Below are 18457 nucleotides of genomic sequence, written 5' to 3'. Positions count from 1 at the left end.
TACATTTCCATATCTGATTGTCCTGCTCTTGTTAAGTGTGATCTACATGTGTTTGGCTCCTTCGTAAGACTGAATTTACTTTGTCTCATGATGACTTGGGTATATTGTTAGACAAGTGCTGCTGATTACACTTGCAGAGTTCATAGGGTGCTACGCGCCTGTTTTGAGCGGGCAAGCTAAGAAGCCACAAGCTGTCGTTTGCTATAAAGGTCACTGCAGTCTGAAAAATGTTGTTCCAATTTGTTTTTGGGCTGCAGTGGAGAATGTTAGCAAAAACAACCAACTTTCAATGCCATATAGACGATAAGACATAGGAGCATATTTAGGCTATGAAGCCCACTGAGTCTGCTCCTCCATTTCAACATAGTTGATACATTTCCCTTTCAATACCATTCTCCTGCCTTCATGCGCTGACTAATCAAGAACCTATCAAACTCTGCCTTAAATACACCCAATGAGCTGGCCTCCATGGCCACCTGTAGCAATGAATTCCACAGATTTGCTACCCTCTGGCTAAAGAAATTTCTCTTCATCTCTGTACGTGATTGATAAGTTTGTGGCCTCGGGTAGAAGGAGTCATTTTTAGAAAACCTAGCACATTTATTTTTCAACAAAGTCCCCTCCTACATTTACACACTTAGTCCAGCAGTCATGGAGTATTCGGATCTTGGACCTCCAGAAAGTGTCCACAGCATGGGTGATTGATAAGTTTGTGGCCTAAGGTAGAAGGAGATGAGGTATTAACTTGAAAATTTCTGCAAAATCACTCAGAGTTGACCTGCATGTGCATGTAACGAGAGCTGTATAACTCATCTTGGGCCACAAACTTATCAATCACACGTCTACAGACACTTTCTGGAGGTCCAAGATCCGTATGCTCCATGATCGCTGGACTAAGTGTGTAAATGTAGGAGGGGATTATGTTTTTTAAAAAAAAAGTAAATGAGCTGGGTTTTCTAAAATTGACTCAATCTACCTTGAGCCACGAACTTATCAATCACCCCTCATACTAAATGGATTTCCCTTTATTTTAAGGCTGAGACCTCTGGTCCTAGACTCTTCCGCAATAAGAAACATACTCTCCACATCCGCTCTATCTAGGCCTTTCAACATTTGATTGATTTCAATGAGATCTCCCCTGTCATTCTTCTAAATTCTACTAATATCGGCCCAGAGCCATCAATTGCTTCTCATATGATAAGCCATTCATTCCTGGAATCATTCTCTTGAACCTCTCTGAACCCTCTCCAATGTCAGCACATCCTTTCTTAAATAATGTGCCCAAAGCTGCTCTCTATACTCCAATTGAGGCTTTATCAGTGCCTTCTAAAACCTTAGCATTATATTTTTGCTTCAATGCATTCATGTACAGAACAGATAAGCTATTACTTAGTTTACCAGAACAAACCATGCCATCACTTTATCAATGGATAACTGGAAACAATCAAATTCATCCCTGGATTTTGCCCAGATTACAGTAGTTCCTTAAGTCTATGTGAATGCATTGATAGATATTTATAGATATTGCAATTTGTAGATATCGCTCTGTCAGTTCTCCTCAAAGTAGAGGAAATTCCAAGTCATATAAAGGCTTTCACTTTAACATGTGGCTCGTTTGTGCTTGTTTACATGGCTTGAAAAATGTGTGTGGCACATACATTCATCTGCTGGAGCAAAATATAAGTGAATCTTTTGTCACTATGATCTATAGTCAAACAGACAGAGTGGACAGAAATTTTAAAAGATCTTGAAAACAAATACTGTAGATCCAAAGTAATTCTGGAAATGCTGGGGATATTCAATAGGTCAAGTGGCATCTGTGGAGAGAGAAGGTAGACCAATATTTTAGTTCAGCATCTTTCATCTGTTTCCTTTCTGCAGCTACTGCCTGATGGACTGAGCATTTTCAGCATTTTCTATTTCATTTTTTTAATAAATCAGTTGACTATCACTTAGAGCTTCCTGCTCCATAGAACAAAGAATGTATTTCACGCACATCATTTGCTGTTTGTTGCCCAGCTTCACTGTGCAATTTAGAATTAATGCATAACATTGGACTTCAGAGTATTCATGAGGACTAGACTGGGGATTCTGAGAATTTTATGGCATTAAATGGAGTTGATTAAAAGTGTCTAAGAAATATATCAAAGAAGAATTAGCCAGACAGAGACTGTACAAGAAATGGAATGATATGGATCATATGCAGGCAGATGGGATTAGCTTAGTTTGGCATCATGGTCAGCACAGATATTATGGGCTATACTGTACTGTTCTGTGCTCTCCTGTAACAGGAAGAAGGAGAAAGAATCAGAATTAGCAATATCTGCGTCATAAACGTGGCACTCGCTTTGAACAATATTTCTGATTTTCATTTTTTGATTTATTTTTAGCTACCTGTACAAGAATAACATTCGTACAATTGACAGGCAAGCATTTAAAGGGCTTGTGTCTCTGGAGCAACTGTGAGTAACAATTAATACTTTCTAAATTAATCAAAGTATTTGAGAAATCTTCGCTATATTAATAGTGCCTTTTCCTTTTCTGTAACCTTTTCTCTGTCTTTGAAATTCTTTGGACTCCTTTCTATTAATGCAAGAGTCTCAGAACTCAATAGTGCTTTGAATGGAATTTCCAAAGAAAGCCTCTCGCATCTGGGACTCAGCAGCATCTCCACATCCCTGCACAACAGGAATATAAATACCTGCAGCAAAATGGATAGAATAGTGCTAAAAGTAGCTTCCTCTGAGATACTGGGCAGAAATCAGGTTTCACTTTTCTGTAGCCCAGGGGGTTACATTTGCTTCAGCATTGTTAATTAATTTCTCCCCTTTATTTTCATACATAAATTGAGGGGCCAGTTAATTTAGTCAATGGTGAGATGGGGCTCACAGGGGCGTCTTCAAATTCCCTGGTGTATCTCTCCACGTCATTAAATTCTGAAGACTCTCAAAACCATTTCCATTGGGAAAGTTTGGGCCTAAAGCCACCTGTATTTGTACAGTCTTGATGAAGGTTCTCAGCCCAAAATGTTGAGTGTTCATTTCTCTCTTTCGGTGCCTCTGAGTTCCTCCAGATTTTTGTGTGCACAGTTCAAGATTTCCTGAATCTGCAGAATCACTTGTATGGGTGTTCAGTCCCAATAGTATCAATTTCTAATTTCAGGTAGCTGAGTATTATCTCCCATAAAGCACTAATGAAGTTCTGTAGAACAAACTGACTCTCCTGAATGCATTCTAAACTTCTATTATTTTCCCTTTCATTTTAGCACAATTCAAAATAAAAATATCTATATTTATTTAAATAAAAATAATATTAAATAACATGAAATTTCATATCAGACCTGTTTAAAGTTAGATCAGGTGAATTATATCTGGATATGAATATTGGATTTTTACCTTTTTTTTCGATGTTATTTTTATTACTGAAATCTGAATTGTTGGGGAAAAAAGAGGAATATTCATCAATCAAGCAGGGGACTTGTTTAAATATTAAATGATTATCAGTCTGATGTTTGATCATGTAAGACAGCTGTCTTTTTCTGTGTCTCACCTCCCTGAGATCCTGTGCAACTTAATCTCAGAAACTGAAACTGTTTTGAATTCCGTTCATGCGTTGGATGAGCAAACGTGCCGTTGTCGTGAATCTATCAGCAACAAGCTTAGTGGTATCATGTAGTGTTATATTAAACACGAGACTGCTCTTTCAGGCTTTTACCCTTTTACATCTCAGGGCTCTCCTTGAGATTTGGTGAAGGTTGGAGGTGGATTGAGATACTCCCCAAACTGTTCAGAAAGACTTCAAAATTTTTTTATCTACTTAATATCCTTTGCGTTGTCACATTCCCTTTAAATTGTACTTGTGTGCATTTTCCCTCCCACATTGATGATACATGCCCTGTATTTGTCCAAAGCAGTATCTGGAGCTGTGCATACATATGTTGACTTCAGAACACTTTCCTTGTAAGTCCACCCCAAATACCTTCTTTAAATTTGAACTTAAAATGTGCCTTCATCAGATAACTTAAACTTACATTTCCCATGTTTGTATTCAATAACACGCAGGTTTATTAAACTGCTTTACTAATAAATGTTTACAAAATGATATCCCATTGCCACTGTTTACCTTCCCAACACTTCACAGTCATTACATAGGCATTGGAAATTATAATTCCATTACGTAGAATATCAGCAGTATTAGATAATAACACTCACTAATGCCTTCAACATCATTTTGGGAGATTTTAATGAGGCCAGTCTGAAAGAAATCACTAAGTAAGATCCTTGAGATACCAGAGGAAATGACACACTGGGTCATTGCTACACCACCTTCAAGAATGCCTACCGTGCTATTCCATGCCCTCACTTTGGGAAGACTGATCACCTGGCTGTACTTCTACTCCCTGAGTGTAGGCAGAGACTGAAGACTGCAGCACCTGCAGTGAGGAGCAAGAAGGTATGGACAAGGGAAGCACAAAAGCATCTACACCACTGCTTTGAATCAGAGGACTGGACTGTATTCAGGGATTCATCTCCGAACCCGGATGAGTATGCTGCAGTTGTTATCGACTTCTTTAAATCCTGTGTTGATGAGTGTGTGTCTACAAAGACTTGCTGTGCATTCCTAAATCAAAAACTGTGGATGAACCAGGAAGTACGTCATCTGCTGAAGGCTAGATTTGTGGCATTCAAGTCTGGCAACCCAGGCCTGTTAGAAAACCAGGTATGATTTGCAGAGGGCTTTGTCAAGGGCAAAAGGACAATTTTGAATGAGGTTGGAGGTAACATCGGAAGTACGACAACTCTGGCAGGGTTTGCAAGACATTACTTCCTACAACGTGAAACCCAGTAGCATGAATGGCAGCGATACTTCACTACCAGATGAACTCAACACCTTCTATTCCTAGTTTGAAAGGGAGAACACAAAAACAGCTGTGAAGATCCCTGCTGTACCTGATGACCCAGTGATCTCTGTCTCAGAGGCCAATGTTAGGCTGTCTTTAAAGAGAGTGAACCCTTGCAAGGTGGAAGGTCCTGATGGAGTACCTGGTAAAGCTCTGAAAACCTGTACAATCAACTGTGGGAGTATTCAAGGACATTTTCAGCTTCTCATTGCTATGGTCAGAAGTTCCCACTTGCATCAAAAAGGCAACAATTATACCAATGCCTCCGAAGAATAATGTCAGCTGCGGTAATGACTTTCACCCAGTAGCTCTCACATCGACAGTGATGAAATGATTTAAGAGGTTGGTCATGACTAGACTGAATTTCTGCCTCAGCCAGAACCTGGACCCATTGTAATTTGCCTATTGCCACAATAGGTCAATGGCAGATGCAATCTCAATGGCTCTCCACATGGCTTTAGACCACCTAAACAACACACAAACACCTATGTTAGGATGCTGTTCATCAACTATAGCTCAGCATTTATTACCATCATTCCCACAATCCTGATTGAGAAGTAGCAGAACCTCCCTCTGCAATTGGATACTCGACTTCCTAACCAGAAGACCACAATCTGTGCAGATTGGTGATAACATCTCCTCCTTGCTGACAATCAACACTGGTGTACCTCAAGGGTGTTAGCCCACTGCATTGCTCTCTGTATATTCCCACAACTATGTGGCTCAGCATAGCTCAAATACCATCCATAAATTTGCTGATGATACAACCATTGTTGGTAGAATCTCAGATGGTGACGAAAGGGTGTACAGGAGTGAGATATAGTGGAATGGTGCCTTAGCAACAACCTGGCACTCAACATCAGTAAGACGAAAGAGCTAATTGTGGACTTCAGGAAGGGTAAGACAAAGGAGCACATACCAATCCTCATAGAGGGATCAGAAGTGGAAAGAATGAGCAGTTTCAAGTTCCTGGGTGTCAAGATCTCCGTGGACTTAAACTGGTCCCAATATATTAATGCAGTTATAAAGAAGGCAGGACAGTGGCTATACTTCATTAGGAGTCTGAAGAGATTTGGTACGTTAACAAATACACTCAAAAACTTACAGATGTACTGTGGAGAACGTTCTGACAGGCTGCATCACTGTCTCATATGGGGGAGTGGGGGAGCGGGGGACTACTGCACAGGACCGAAAGAAGCTGCAGAGGATTGTAAATTTTGTCGGCTCTATCTTGGCTACAAGGTACCCAGGACATCTTCAAGGAGAGGTGTCTCATTATTAAGGACCTTCAGAACTCAGGACATGCCCTTTTCTCACTGTTACCATCAGGTAGGAGGAACTGAAGCCCGAAGGCACACACTCAACGATTCAGGAACAGCTTCTTCCCCTCTGCCATCCGATTCCTAAATAGATATTGAACCCTTGGACACTACCTCACTTTTTCAATATATATTATTTAAATATTTTGCACGATTTTTAATCTATTCAATATACATTTGCTGTTATTTATTTATTATTTTTTTGTTTTTTCTTCTATATTATATATTGCATTGAATTGCTGCTGCTAAGTTAACAAATTTCATGACACATGCTGGTGGTATTAAACCTGATTCTGATTCTATTACCGTTTGTATAAATCTGGAGCAAGAGCATTATCTGATTTATAGTCATCATTTGCTTTGAAATTCAAATGTCCTTTTATAGCTGCATTGGTTGAGTGTAAATGAATGTGTTGGTTATTAACTTTTGTCAGAGTCTCAAGATCTTGGGCACATGGGATTTGGAGATACATACGGTATAGTCAGAAAAGAAATTGTGCTTCCTGTTACTTATCTCTGAGGCTAAGCTCAGAAGATAGAGGTCAATGACACCATCGAGATATTGCTGAATTGAAACGAGCTTTAATTGCGGGGATGTGCGGCAGTGATTGACTGGAAGCAGGAGATATTAAGAGGGTGGAAAGAAAGCAGGTGTAGGGGACCATTCTTTCTAAAGGTCATGGGAAAGGAGGCTGATATTTACTGGTATGGATGGGGAGAGGATAGTAAGCCGGTAACCGGCACTGGATCATTGTAGTGAATGGGATCTTGAGAGGGTAATGTGGAGATCTGATTGCACTTGGTGATGGTTCATTGATGTGGACTAGTGTTACGTTGAGGAGAGAGGTGTTGAAAAATTAGAGAGGCACTGATGAAGGAATTATGTGGATGTGCTGTAGGTTTGGGAAATGGGATGTTGAGTTCATTTTCATGGTGGGACAAGGATAAAGACAAATCTTTTACTAACCTGGTTGGCATTTATTTCAGCATTGTGCTAAAAAGATCATGTGCTGGGAGTGCCAAATAATCATAGCTCAATCACTACCATCCACAGTCCATGTTTCTGGACTGTACTTCAAAAGAACTACTGCATAGCAAGTGACTGTATGTACTTCTCAGTGCCTCAGTAAAGAAATCAATGTAATCAAAGACCACACTCACCCAGAAAACTTCCTCTCCCCTCTTCCATTGGGGGGAAAATGTCTGAAATCACGTATCATCATGCTCAAGGACAGCTTCTTGTAAAATACGTTGGACTTTTGACCTCACAATCTAGCTTTTAATGATTTTGTACTTTTTGTTTACCCACACAGCTCCTTCTCTGTAGCTGTTACACTTTATTCTGCATTGTTATAGTTTTACCATGTTGTGCGTCAATGCTCTCCATCTCACTGTACGTGACAATAATAAGTCAAATCCAATTCCAATTCCATTGCTGACATCATTGCATAGGTACATGGGGGAATGACACCAGGAAGTGCCATGTTGAATTTCTAGTGAAATACTAAATGCCACGAGAAATTGTTATCATGCTTCACTCTGAAGGTATCAATTTCTGGCTGCTTAATACTGCAAAATACACAATATTTTGCAAATGTATTTCTAGTTAAATTTCTAAACTCTCAAAAAGTAAACCTGAAAAACCATCAGCATGTCGGTGCACTTGCATGACATCTGAAGCATAAACTTTTCTATCTTTATGGCACAAAGCTCTATCTATGCGGGTAATAATAAGTTGTGCCATTAAGATCAGCATGTTCAGTTGAGGATATCAATACCAGAGTAGCGTCCCTGGGTCCCTTTACTTTAACCCTTTGCACCTTCCAGTACATCTTTATAAGTAAAATATTTGAACTGGTGAACGTACTTTTGACACTTCAACATTGACTGATTCTAATAAGCTTCACATAGAGGAGACCACTTTGCCAAGCATCTATGCTCCGTCCACCAGGACAAACGAGATCTCCCAGTGGCCACCCATTTTAATTCTACTTCCCATTCCCATTCCGTTATGTCCATCCATGGCCTCCTCCACTGTTGTGTTGAGTCCACACTTAGGATGGAGGAACAACACTTTATATTTTATTTGGGTAGCTTCCAACCTGATGGCATGAACAGAGATTTCTCAAACTTCCAGTAATGCCCTTCAATGCTTCCCCCCTTTTCCACTTCCCATCCCATTTTCCCTCTCTCACCTCATCTCACCAAACAACTTTCCAGCTCCTTACTTCATCCCCCTGCCTCCAGGTTTCACCTGTCACCTAGTTGTTCTCTCTCCCCTCCTTAAATCTACTTTAAATCCTTTAAATCTACTCCTCAACTTTTTTCCCTCCAGTCCTGCTGAAAGGTTTTGGCCCGAAACGTCAGCTGTTTCCATAGATGTTGCCTGGCCTATAGAGTTCCTCCAGCATTTTGTGTGTGTTGTTCACATATTCTTTTCTAATCTAGAAAATAAAAGCTAATGAAACACCTGCTTTACTGAATCTCCTCATTGCCAAGGAAGGGCAGCAGAGGTTCTGCCTAATTACCCATCATTCCAGCACATCAATGGCACCTATAATTATCCAGCATGTTTCTGCCATATGGCATCTAGGATTTCATACTATTGCATTAACATCGAGGTAGAGCCAGCTGAGCAGCTTGTGTTTCATTCCAAATGGAATGTCACCTGTTGGGAATAAAAAAAAATAAAAGAAGATTTTTTTTGTTGACCTAAATAAGGCCCATATTTTTGAGTCAACGAAAAGAATCCTAATTGCTTTCAACATTCCTTAATAATAAGGTTATTTTTATCCTTCCCTCTGCTTCTGCTTTAGGGATGTTGATTCTCCATAAAACTGAGTTTAAGTTTAGAGACACCATGTATGAACAATCAGGCAGATGTGCCTTTAACTTCATTAACTTCCCGCCAGAAATATGTGGTCTATTTATGAATGTCAGTCTGAATCTTTCCTCAAGGAAACTAAACCCAGTATTCCACAGATATGTTTAGATCAAGAAGCCTATGTGGCCTAATACAGTTCATCCTTCTCAAAGATCAATCCCCTCATAGATTTATAGCTTTACAACATGGAAGCAGGTCCTTCAGTGTGATTTGTCCATTGCTAATCAAGTTGCCAATCTAAGTTAATTCATTTATTTGTATTTGACCCATACCTCTCTGTACTTCAATGAACCATGAAGATGGGACATTTCGGACTGAACTGTGGGAATGATTATTAGTGCTACATGGAGACGAGAGGGTAGTGGAGTAGGAGGTGTTGAACTAGATTCGGAGGTGGGGATTAAAATCCAGTGCACTGGAGAGATAGTGGAGTGGTTGTGGGCAAAGATGTTGTTAAGCCTATATATACAGTCAGGAAACAAGATTTATCATGGTGGGACTAATGTTCTGAGTTGTGTATATTTCAATACAAGGTGTATTGTAGGAAAGGCAGATGAGCTTAAGCCATGGATTAGCATGTGGAATTATGACTGTAGCCATTAGTGAGACTTTGATGCAGAGGGACAGGACTGGTGGCTCAGTGTTCCAGGATTCCATTGTTTCAGATTTCATAACAAAATAGAGAGAGTACAGAGGAGATTTACTAGAATGTTACCTGGGGTTCAGCACCTCAATTAAAGAGAAAGGCTGAACAAGTTAGGTCTTTATTCTTTGGAGCATAGAAGGTTGGGTGGGGGGACTTGATAGAGGCATTTAAAATTATGAGGGAGATAGAGTTGATGTGGATCAGCTTTTTCCATTGAAAGTAGGGGAGATTCAAACAAGAGGACATGAGTTGAGAGTTAAGGGGCAAAAGTTTAGTGGTAACACGAGGGGTAACTTCTTTACTCAAAGTGGTAGCTGTGTGGAATGAGTTCCCAGTAGAAGTGGTAGAGGCAGGTTTAATTTTGTCATTTAAAAAAAATTGAATAGGTATATGGACAGGAAAGGAATGGAGGGTTATGGGCTGAGTGCAGGTCAGTGGGACTAGGTGAGAGTAAACATTCGGCATGGACTAGAAGGGCTGAGATGGCCTGTTTCCGTGCTGTGATTGTTATATGGTTATATGGTGATTTTCCCCTTTCCACATCTTGACAGGGACTCCCATATTATAAAAGAACTGGATGGGATTGTTTTTTAAATGAGTTCAGGAAAGTTTATTAATCATCACATAGATACCCCACAGGCTTCTGAGATCATCATGTTAATTAATTATATTGCTTAATACTGACTTTTTAATATTAACCAAATTAATCATTTGTTGCTAAATAATTTCCTTGTACCAAATGGAACTAGTACAGTGGGAGTATTATAAACCACAAGTTATTTGTAGGTTACATGGTCAGCACAACATTGCAGGCTGAAGGGCCTGTAATGTGCTGTAGATTTCTATGTTCTATGATCTAAACAATATTCTGTTTCCAGATTACTTCCCTGCCTGCTCAGATGATGGATCACATAATTAATCAATTTAATTTCTCCTCTCACATGGTGCAAAGGCACACAGTGTGGTTCACCTACCATAAAGGTGCTGGCTAGCTTCAATAATAAAACACTGACATTTTCTCTTTAAGCCAGACTTGAAAGGGCATGTGTCATGCTTCACCATGTTTAATCACTATTTCGTGGGAGGGAACATCAATGAACCTTTGCCAAACATAGGATTTATAATCGCTAAATTTGCAGGCAAACTGAAAGTTCTAAGTTAAGCAATGTTTGAGAGGCAACTCAAGGAAAATAAGTGCTAACCCGAAATCTATCATAGAGCAGTGAAGCTGAGGTTTTGGATAACAAACGAATGGATGGATAACAGGATGGTGCACTGAATATTGCTTTGAGAAAGGCTGGAACAGTAATTACAAAAATCAAAAGCAGAAACTGCTTAAGTGTGAGAGTAAATGTGAAAGTCAAAGAAGGAAATTGCTGATTGGACAAAAATGTCATTGCTTTCAGAAGTGTAGGGTTTGCAATGCAATGAAAATGTTTGTCTCAGGATTGATCAGTAATGGGAAGATTTTATGTTATTTAAAAGATAAATGAAAAAAATGAAGATGAGATTTTGTAATTCAAGTATTATTATTCTAATAGCAACTGACCCCGTTTGATTGGGTTGTGGTTTTACAACACAGCTGCTAGCTGTCTTTAAATGTCTGTTGATATAAGCACATCATTTTGTTTCACATATCTCTGAATCTTGTGGAAAGCATGACTTTCTCCTTGTAAAATATTCTCTCCAGCCTATGTATAGATGATAGATTTAAGGTTTATGATATGCTGCAGACTACAATGACAACTTACATTTATATATAACTTTTAATAAAGCAATACAATCTCAACCCATTTAAACGGACACTAGGACACCAAATCCAACATAGAACAGGTGACATAATGATGTTGGTCAAATTCAAAAGCTTTGCTTTGGAAGAGAAAAGATCTACAGTGCTTGGTCAAAATAATATTGGTGTAGTTGTACTTAAAGACACAAAAAAAGAATAAATATAATCAGTAGCTATAAAAGGAGTGATTAGTACTAACTATTGGTGAAGAACTGCAAAGAGTCAGAATTGGGAAAGGCTTCGATAAGGATGAAAACTCAGTTCTGACTTCCAGTTAAGAAAGGTTGGTAAGGTTCTGTCTGTTGCTAGAAAGAGGGATGGAATTTATAACTAGTGAGCAGAGATTCTCACAATGGAGGTAGATACTGATTTCTGGCTTCCAAACATTTGTTTGAATGAAATTTTTGCTCATACATTTGTCAATGTCCTGTGCTTAACACATCTCATGTTCCTCAGCAGGAAATTTGCCATCTTTAGCTAGTCTGTCTATTGTAGCCTGGGGAAAATACACATGCAGGACAATAAATACTTTTTCAGTTCTTTAATTCCTTTATCTGTTATAGAAGTTTTAATGCAGAAAGAGGGTATCAAAATACCCTCAATATACCGACATAATGAATTTTTTTAAAAAAACAGCTCCTGTTGTAACAATCTCAGCTTAATATCAGTCCACACCCTTGTTACGTATGCAGAATGAAAATAAATAAAAGAAAATATACAAAACCAATATGGTAGTGGCAATTCTAAAAACAATACAAACAACATTAGAATCCTACCAACTATCTTATCTTATGTGCAACATCAAAAATATGAATAAATCCATCTCATCTTAATTAAGAGGTATACCCACTTTGGCACACACGTGGTTAACTTCCAAACTCATATAGGCTAGACCCTGAAACGAGTTCTCCTCGATCCCGCTACATAAAAAGAGATTTAACACATTCACGTTATTCAGTTGCATTCACACTTGGTCATGAAACAATAAAGGATCTGAATCAGGATTAGAATCAGGCTTATTTTCATCGGCATGTGTCATGAAATTTGTTAACTTAGCAGCAGCAATTCAATGCAATACATAATGTAGGAGAAGAAGAAAAAATAATAATCAATAAGCAAATCAAATACTGTAAGCATATATTGAATAGATTAAAAATTGTGCAAAAACCGGAAATAATATCTATTTAGAAAGTGAGGTGGTGTTCACGGGTTCAATGTCCATTTAGGAATCAGATGGCCGACGGGTAGAAGCTGTTCCTGAATCACTGAGTGTGTGCCTTCAAGCTTCTGTACCTCCTCCCTGATGGTAACAGTGAGAAAAGGGCATGTCTTGGGGAGGTCCATAATAATGGATACTGCCATTCTGAGACACTGCTTCTTGAAAGTGTCCTGGGTACTTTGTAGGCTAGTACCCAGGACGGAGCTGACTAAATTTACAGCTCTCTGCAGCTTCTTTCGGTCTTGTGCAGTAATCAACCACCACCATCCCCCCACCCCCACCCCCCCATACCAGACAGTAGTACAGCCTGTCAGAATGTTCTCCACTGTTTAACTATAGAAGTTTTTGAGTGTATTTGTTGACATACCAAATCTCTTTAATCTTCTAATGAAGTATAGTCGCTGTCTTGCCTTCTATATAACTGCATCGATATGTTGGGACCAGGTTAGATCCCCAGAGATCTTGAAAACCAGGAACCTGAAACTGCTCACTCTCTCCACTTCTGATCCCTCTGTGAGGATTGGTGTGCGTTCCTTCATCTTGCCCTTCCTGAAGTTAATGATCAGCTCTTTTGTCTTACTGATGTTGAGTGCCAGGTTGTTGCTGTGGCACCACTCCTCTAGCTGGCATATCTTGCTCCTGTACACCCTCTCTTCACCACCTGATTTTCTACCAACAATGGTTGTATCATCAGCAAATTTATAGATGGTATTGAGCTATGCAGAGCCACACAGTCATGGGTATAGAGAGAGTAGAGTAGTGGGCTAAGCACACACCCCTGAGGTGCACCGGTGTTGATTGTCAGAGAGGAGGAGATGTTATCACCAATCCACATAAGACCGAAGTAAAATTCTATAAAAACTTTTACAAAATATTGCTTTGGAGTTTAAATTACTAAAAAAAGTAATTACTAAAATTGCTAAAAATGACTACTAGGCCAATAAGGAACTTCGCACAAGAATGCTCTCCAGCGCCGCTATCTTGCGCGCGAAAATCTAAAGCATCCACATGTAAAACATGACAAATTAATGATATTCTAGATTTACTAACAAATATAAACAAATTTACATGGATATTATCAGATATTATTCACCTTTCCTCACTAAACCTGGGAAAAGCATCGAACGTTGCTCTCTTTAGAACATGGCAACTCTTCTTTCTAATCCATCCATACAAAAATGATGTCATTGAAAGACATAGGCAGCTAGTTTAGCATTACCTGGGTGAATACATAATGGTCACCAGGTTACATACATTATATGTCTGAAGACTCAAGCCATCCCAGTTTTCCCGATTTCTCCTTTGGTATTTCTCTGTTTTTCACTCAGGACTAATGAAGAGTCTTGGCTCGAAACATAGACTGCTATTCCCATCCATATATGCTGTCTGACCTGCTGAGTACCTCCAGCAATTTATGTGTTGCTCCTAAATGAAGATCTGTGCTCATGAATTATTTCATGGCACTTTAAAGCAGGGGGTTCCCAACCTTTTTTTATGCTACAGACCCTCACCATTAACCAAGGGGTCTGTGGACCCCAGGTTGGGACCACCTGCTCTAAAGATTTTCCACCTGAATTTCTGGTGGAAAATTTTCTGAATTGAACATCCAGATGAGTGCAATTCCAACAACTCTCAAAAACTTGGTATCAACCAGAATACTCAAATGCATCACCTAAACATTAATTTCTTCTACCACTGCTGTACGTTGACTGCAGTCTGTACCGTCTGTTTCACCTACTGCAGTTGTCTAGTTAGCACCTCCAAAACCTGTGACTTCTATCGCCAAAGAGTTTGGTTGAATGGGAGCACGACCACTTCCATGTGAAATCGCACATCATCATGGCTTGAAAATGTATTTATCATCGCACGGTCTAAATCCTGAAACCCACCAACTAATAAGCATTGTGTGGGTTCCTTTATCAGCAGGATTGCATTGATTCAAGATGATGAATCACCACTGTCTTCTCAAAGTCAATTAGTTGTTTATACTGTATGAAAGTCAGCAGGCAAAAATTTTGTTTTCTTATATTTTTAGCCATGAACCATTTAATTTATTGGCACTGCAATCACAAACGTAAATCCAATCTCTAGATTCTCTTCCCTCTGCAATGAGGTCTTAATAAATCACTAGGTTATCAACAAATGAATTAAATAGATGGAAAATGGAATAATCACTAAAGATGAGATGAAGACGTTGAAAAGGCCTCTCAACTGGCAATATCATTTAGCAGAGCCAGAATCATTGCCATGCAGTTAAAGCTGTGCAGCCTCGGTTCAAATAAACCTCTTACAGTAGAAGGCACGCATTCAGTTAGTACTTTTGTAACATACAAATGCATTTTTTATGCTGGCACTCATATGTATTTTTACTGGATCAGCTGATTGATATTTTCCTTCCCAGGTTTTCTTTTGTGCGTTGATTCTATTAGGCAGTCTCACACTGCATTATGGGAAAAGTGGAATTGTTCTTTTGGAACAAAAATATAATTGATGAAAAGGGATTTTCCTAAAAAATGAAATCATATTTTGGCAGGAAAAGAATAAATTGGTGAAATTAATCTATTTTCCCAATATAACATGTTTAATTGATGTAATGTTCCAAAGTACTGGTAAATTGTTTGTTGATATTCAACTGTTATTACCCATCAATTGCAGTGTATAACTGATTTTTAAATCCAAATCATGCTTATTATTGCTGTTACACCATTATTTAAGCTGCTTCTCTTGCCAGAAGGTAATTCATACATCTACTGGCTTCCTCTACAATTATCTCAGTTATATAATTACAAAGATGTGTAAAACAGACAGTATTATCATTCCTTTGACATTTGTGCCAGAATCATAACTGAGTATGATCTGGTATTTCTACAAAACCATCTTTCTAACACAGATGCCAAAATGGAAACTTATCCATTTTCACAGTGGTCTCAGTGACCTTAGGGCTGATTATCATACAAACATCTGTGGAGATTAACCAATTCAGTAGAAAGTGTTCAACTATTTGACCACAAGAGTTATTTTGGCTCATTTTCACTTGAACAATGTATACATGTTTTCAAGCCTTGATTAAAGTTTTCAAGCTGTTCTTCTGCGTCATATCTGTAAATTCTGCCATTTTGCATATTGAGGGATAATTATTTGTTCTAGTTGTGATTTTTACCAGGTGAGCGTATAATAAATGATCCTTCAAAGTGAATGCAAATTTGGCTCCTCAATAAATTCCGGATGGCCATGAAGCGGGCTGTCTGTATAACATTTTTCAATATTGATTTGGCTGTAAATTAAAAAGGTTTCCTTCTACTTAATGTTTTGAGTTCTGAAGATTGGTTTGAAGGTTAACTGATTGTGGAATCTCATTGGACATTTTACTTCCTATCAGGGTTTATGATTGATTTTTAACTCTGAATCCTGAAAGTGGAATGAATCCTAAATGTTACAACCAAGAGCTGGAATTGACAGAGCAACTTCATCTTGGTGACATAATAGCAGAAGTTATTATGTATCTGACAAAATCCCTCTAGTGGAGTGCATTTTTAGATATTAATTACTCATAGGCAACAAAATCTGAACTAATGGTTAAGTCTCTAGATCATGGATTAATGAAAAGCAATGTCAAGCAATTCTGCTGAAGTCCCACTAGAGGGTCTTCGCCCGAAACATTGGCTGTACTCTTTTCTATAGATGCTGCCTGGCCTGCTAAGTTCCTCCAGCATTTTGTGCGTGTTGCTTAAATTTCCAGCATCTGCAGATTTTGTCTTGTTTGTGATTGGATCTTCCTATGAATTGTTAGTATGACTAAAGATTTTGTATATTTTTTTTGATAACTATTGAAAGGATGGTTTGGACTGTGAACAACTGGACCAAGTGACAACTGTGTTAAATAATGAGGGCCAATGCCATTGAAAATGTAGGATGCTTTAGATATCGAGCAATTACAGATTTAATTTCAAAAAGACACCTTGTCAATTAGCAAACAGGTCAAAAGGAATAATTGATCACTGCTATTAATCATTTGCTGACTCTGTTTGAGAGGAAATACCCCAGCTGTGTCTTTTTATACTTAAGTTTTCTTTTATTCCTGTGAAAAAAACTTTAAAAGTTGTGATACATCAGAAATTTAAAAATGCAAGCATTACTTCCAAAGAAATTGGTACTTGCTTGGCTTCTAACACATCAATGTTAGTTGCATGGAAAATTCAGAGAAATCTCCATTTTGCTGTGGCTTAGGTTTAGTTCACAACTTAAAGTAATAACTATGAATACTAATTCATGACATGTTTTTTTTTCAACAGGTATATTCATTTCAACCACATAGAGATTCTAGAGCCAGAAACTTTTAAAGATCTTCCCAAACTAGAGAGATTGTAAGTGTTGAATGCACTGCTGATAATCTGCTTGTGTGCTTTTGTCATTGGATTAACAGACTAATTTTTATTCTGAGGTTGAGAACTAATTTTGTTTCTTCTTCTTCCTCTTCTATTGAAGTTTAATAGTGGTGACTAGACCAACATAAGGTACATTACTGACACCTTCTGAGTTCAAGAGTGAGGCAAAGAAGCAGGAAGTATACCCACTAAATTCCTCGCCCCCTCCAAAAAAAACATAAAATAGCATCAAAAAGTCTAATACTTTTCAGAAAGTCAAATGCGCAAACTAACATTGTTTCAATCGTTCAGCCCTTAAAGTACAAGGTTTAGAAATATAGAAACATAGAAAACATACAGCACAATACAGGCCCTTCAGTCCACAAAGCTGTGCTGAACGTGTCCCTAGCTTAGAACTAACCAGGTTTTACCCATAGCCCTCTATTTTTCTAAGCTCCATGTACCCATCCAGGAGTCTTTTCAAAGACCCTATCCTTTTTGCCTCCACCACTGCGGCCGGCAGCCCATTCCACACACTCACCACTCTCTGCATTAAAAAATTACCCCTGACATCTCCTCTGTACCTACTTCCAAGCATCTTAAAACTATGCCCTCGCATGCTAGCCAATTCAACCCTGGAGAAAAGCCTCTGACTATCCACATGACCAATGCCTCTCATTACCTTGTACACCTCTGTCAAGTCACCTCTCATCCTCCGTCGCTCCAAGGACAAAAGGCTGAGTTCACTTAACTGTTTCAAAATGTCAATAAATGAGAATTTTTATGAAAAAGATCCAGTGCTTTCCTAGCAAATATGATAGGTAAACTCTGCTTGGGGTTCCAGCTGGGTCAATACCTCATAATCAATATCTGTACCCAGCTGCAAGCCCGAGAAGAGTTTATTTGGAAATTTTTATATTAAAATCCTAAAATGGAATCACTCTCCCCCTGTTATCCTTCATAGAATCTTCTAATTGTGAATTCACAGGAAGCTAAATTTAAAAAGAAAGTGAACTAGACTTATTATGCATCAATTGACTTTCATAACTATTTGTGCAATATTGGAATATATATTCTACTCCACCTTTAAGTTGATCAAGATATTATATTTTCTTAAAAAAATAGTTTTTTAACACCATTCAGCAGTCATTGGAAGGAGGACCAGATACTTCCTTCAAATATTGCCCTGCTGATATAAAACTGAGCATCCAACTTGTCATTTTCAGAAATGTTTGTACTTAATTGCAGTATTAATGATGAAACTATCTGTTTAATAAGTATTTAGATGCTTCTGTCACATAATGAAAGGAACAAAATGACATATTCTGGAACATGG

At 38.5% G+C, this 18457-nt stretch overlaps 1 protein-coding gene across 2 annotated transcripts in view; it reads left to right on the top strand.

The window, feature by feature from the left end:
- LOC132399901 (peroxidasin homolog) overlaps nt 1-18457 on the top strand; it is a 479222-nt gene that overhangs the window by 242208 nt on the left and 218557 nt on the right. For both annotated transcript variants that reach the window (XM_059980804.1, XM_059980814.1), the window contains exons 4-5: nt 2391-2462; nt 17050-17121. In XM_059980804.1, the coding sequence (XP_059836787.1) occupies nt 2391-2462; nt 17050-17121 (144 nt within the window). The remainder of the gene's footprint in view (nt 1-2390; nt 2463-17049; nt 17122-18457) is intronic.

Source organism: Hypanus sabinus, chromosome 1 (genome assembly GCF_030144855.1).
Source record: "Hypanus sabinus isolate sHypSab1 chromosome 1, sHypSab1.hap1, whole genome shotgun sequence".
Classification (NCBI taxonomy): Eukaryota; Metazoa; Chordata; class Chondrichthyes; order Myliobatiformes; family Dasyatidae; genus Hypanus; species Hypanus sabinus.
The sequence above is the reverse complement of the archived record's forward strand: the minus strand, read 5'-3'. Positions and strand labels throughout refer to the sequence as shown.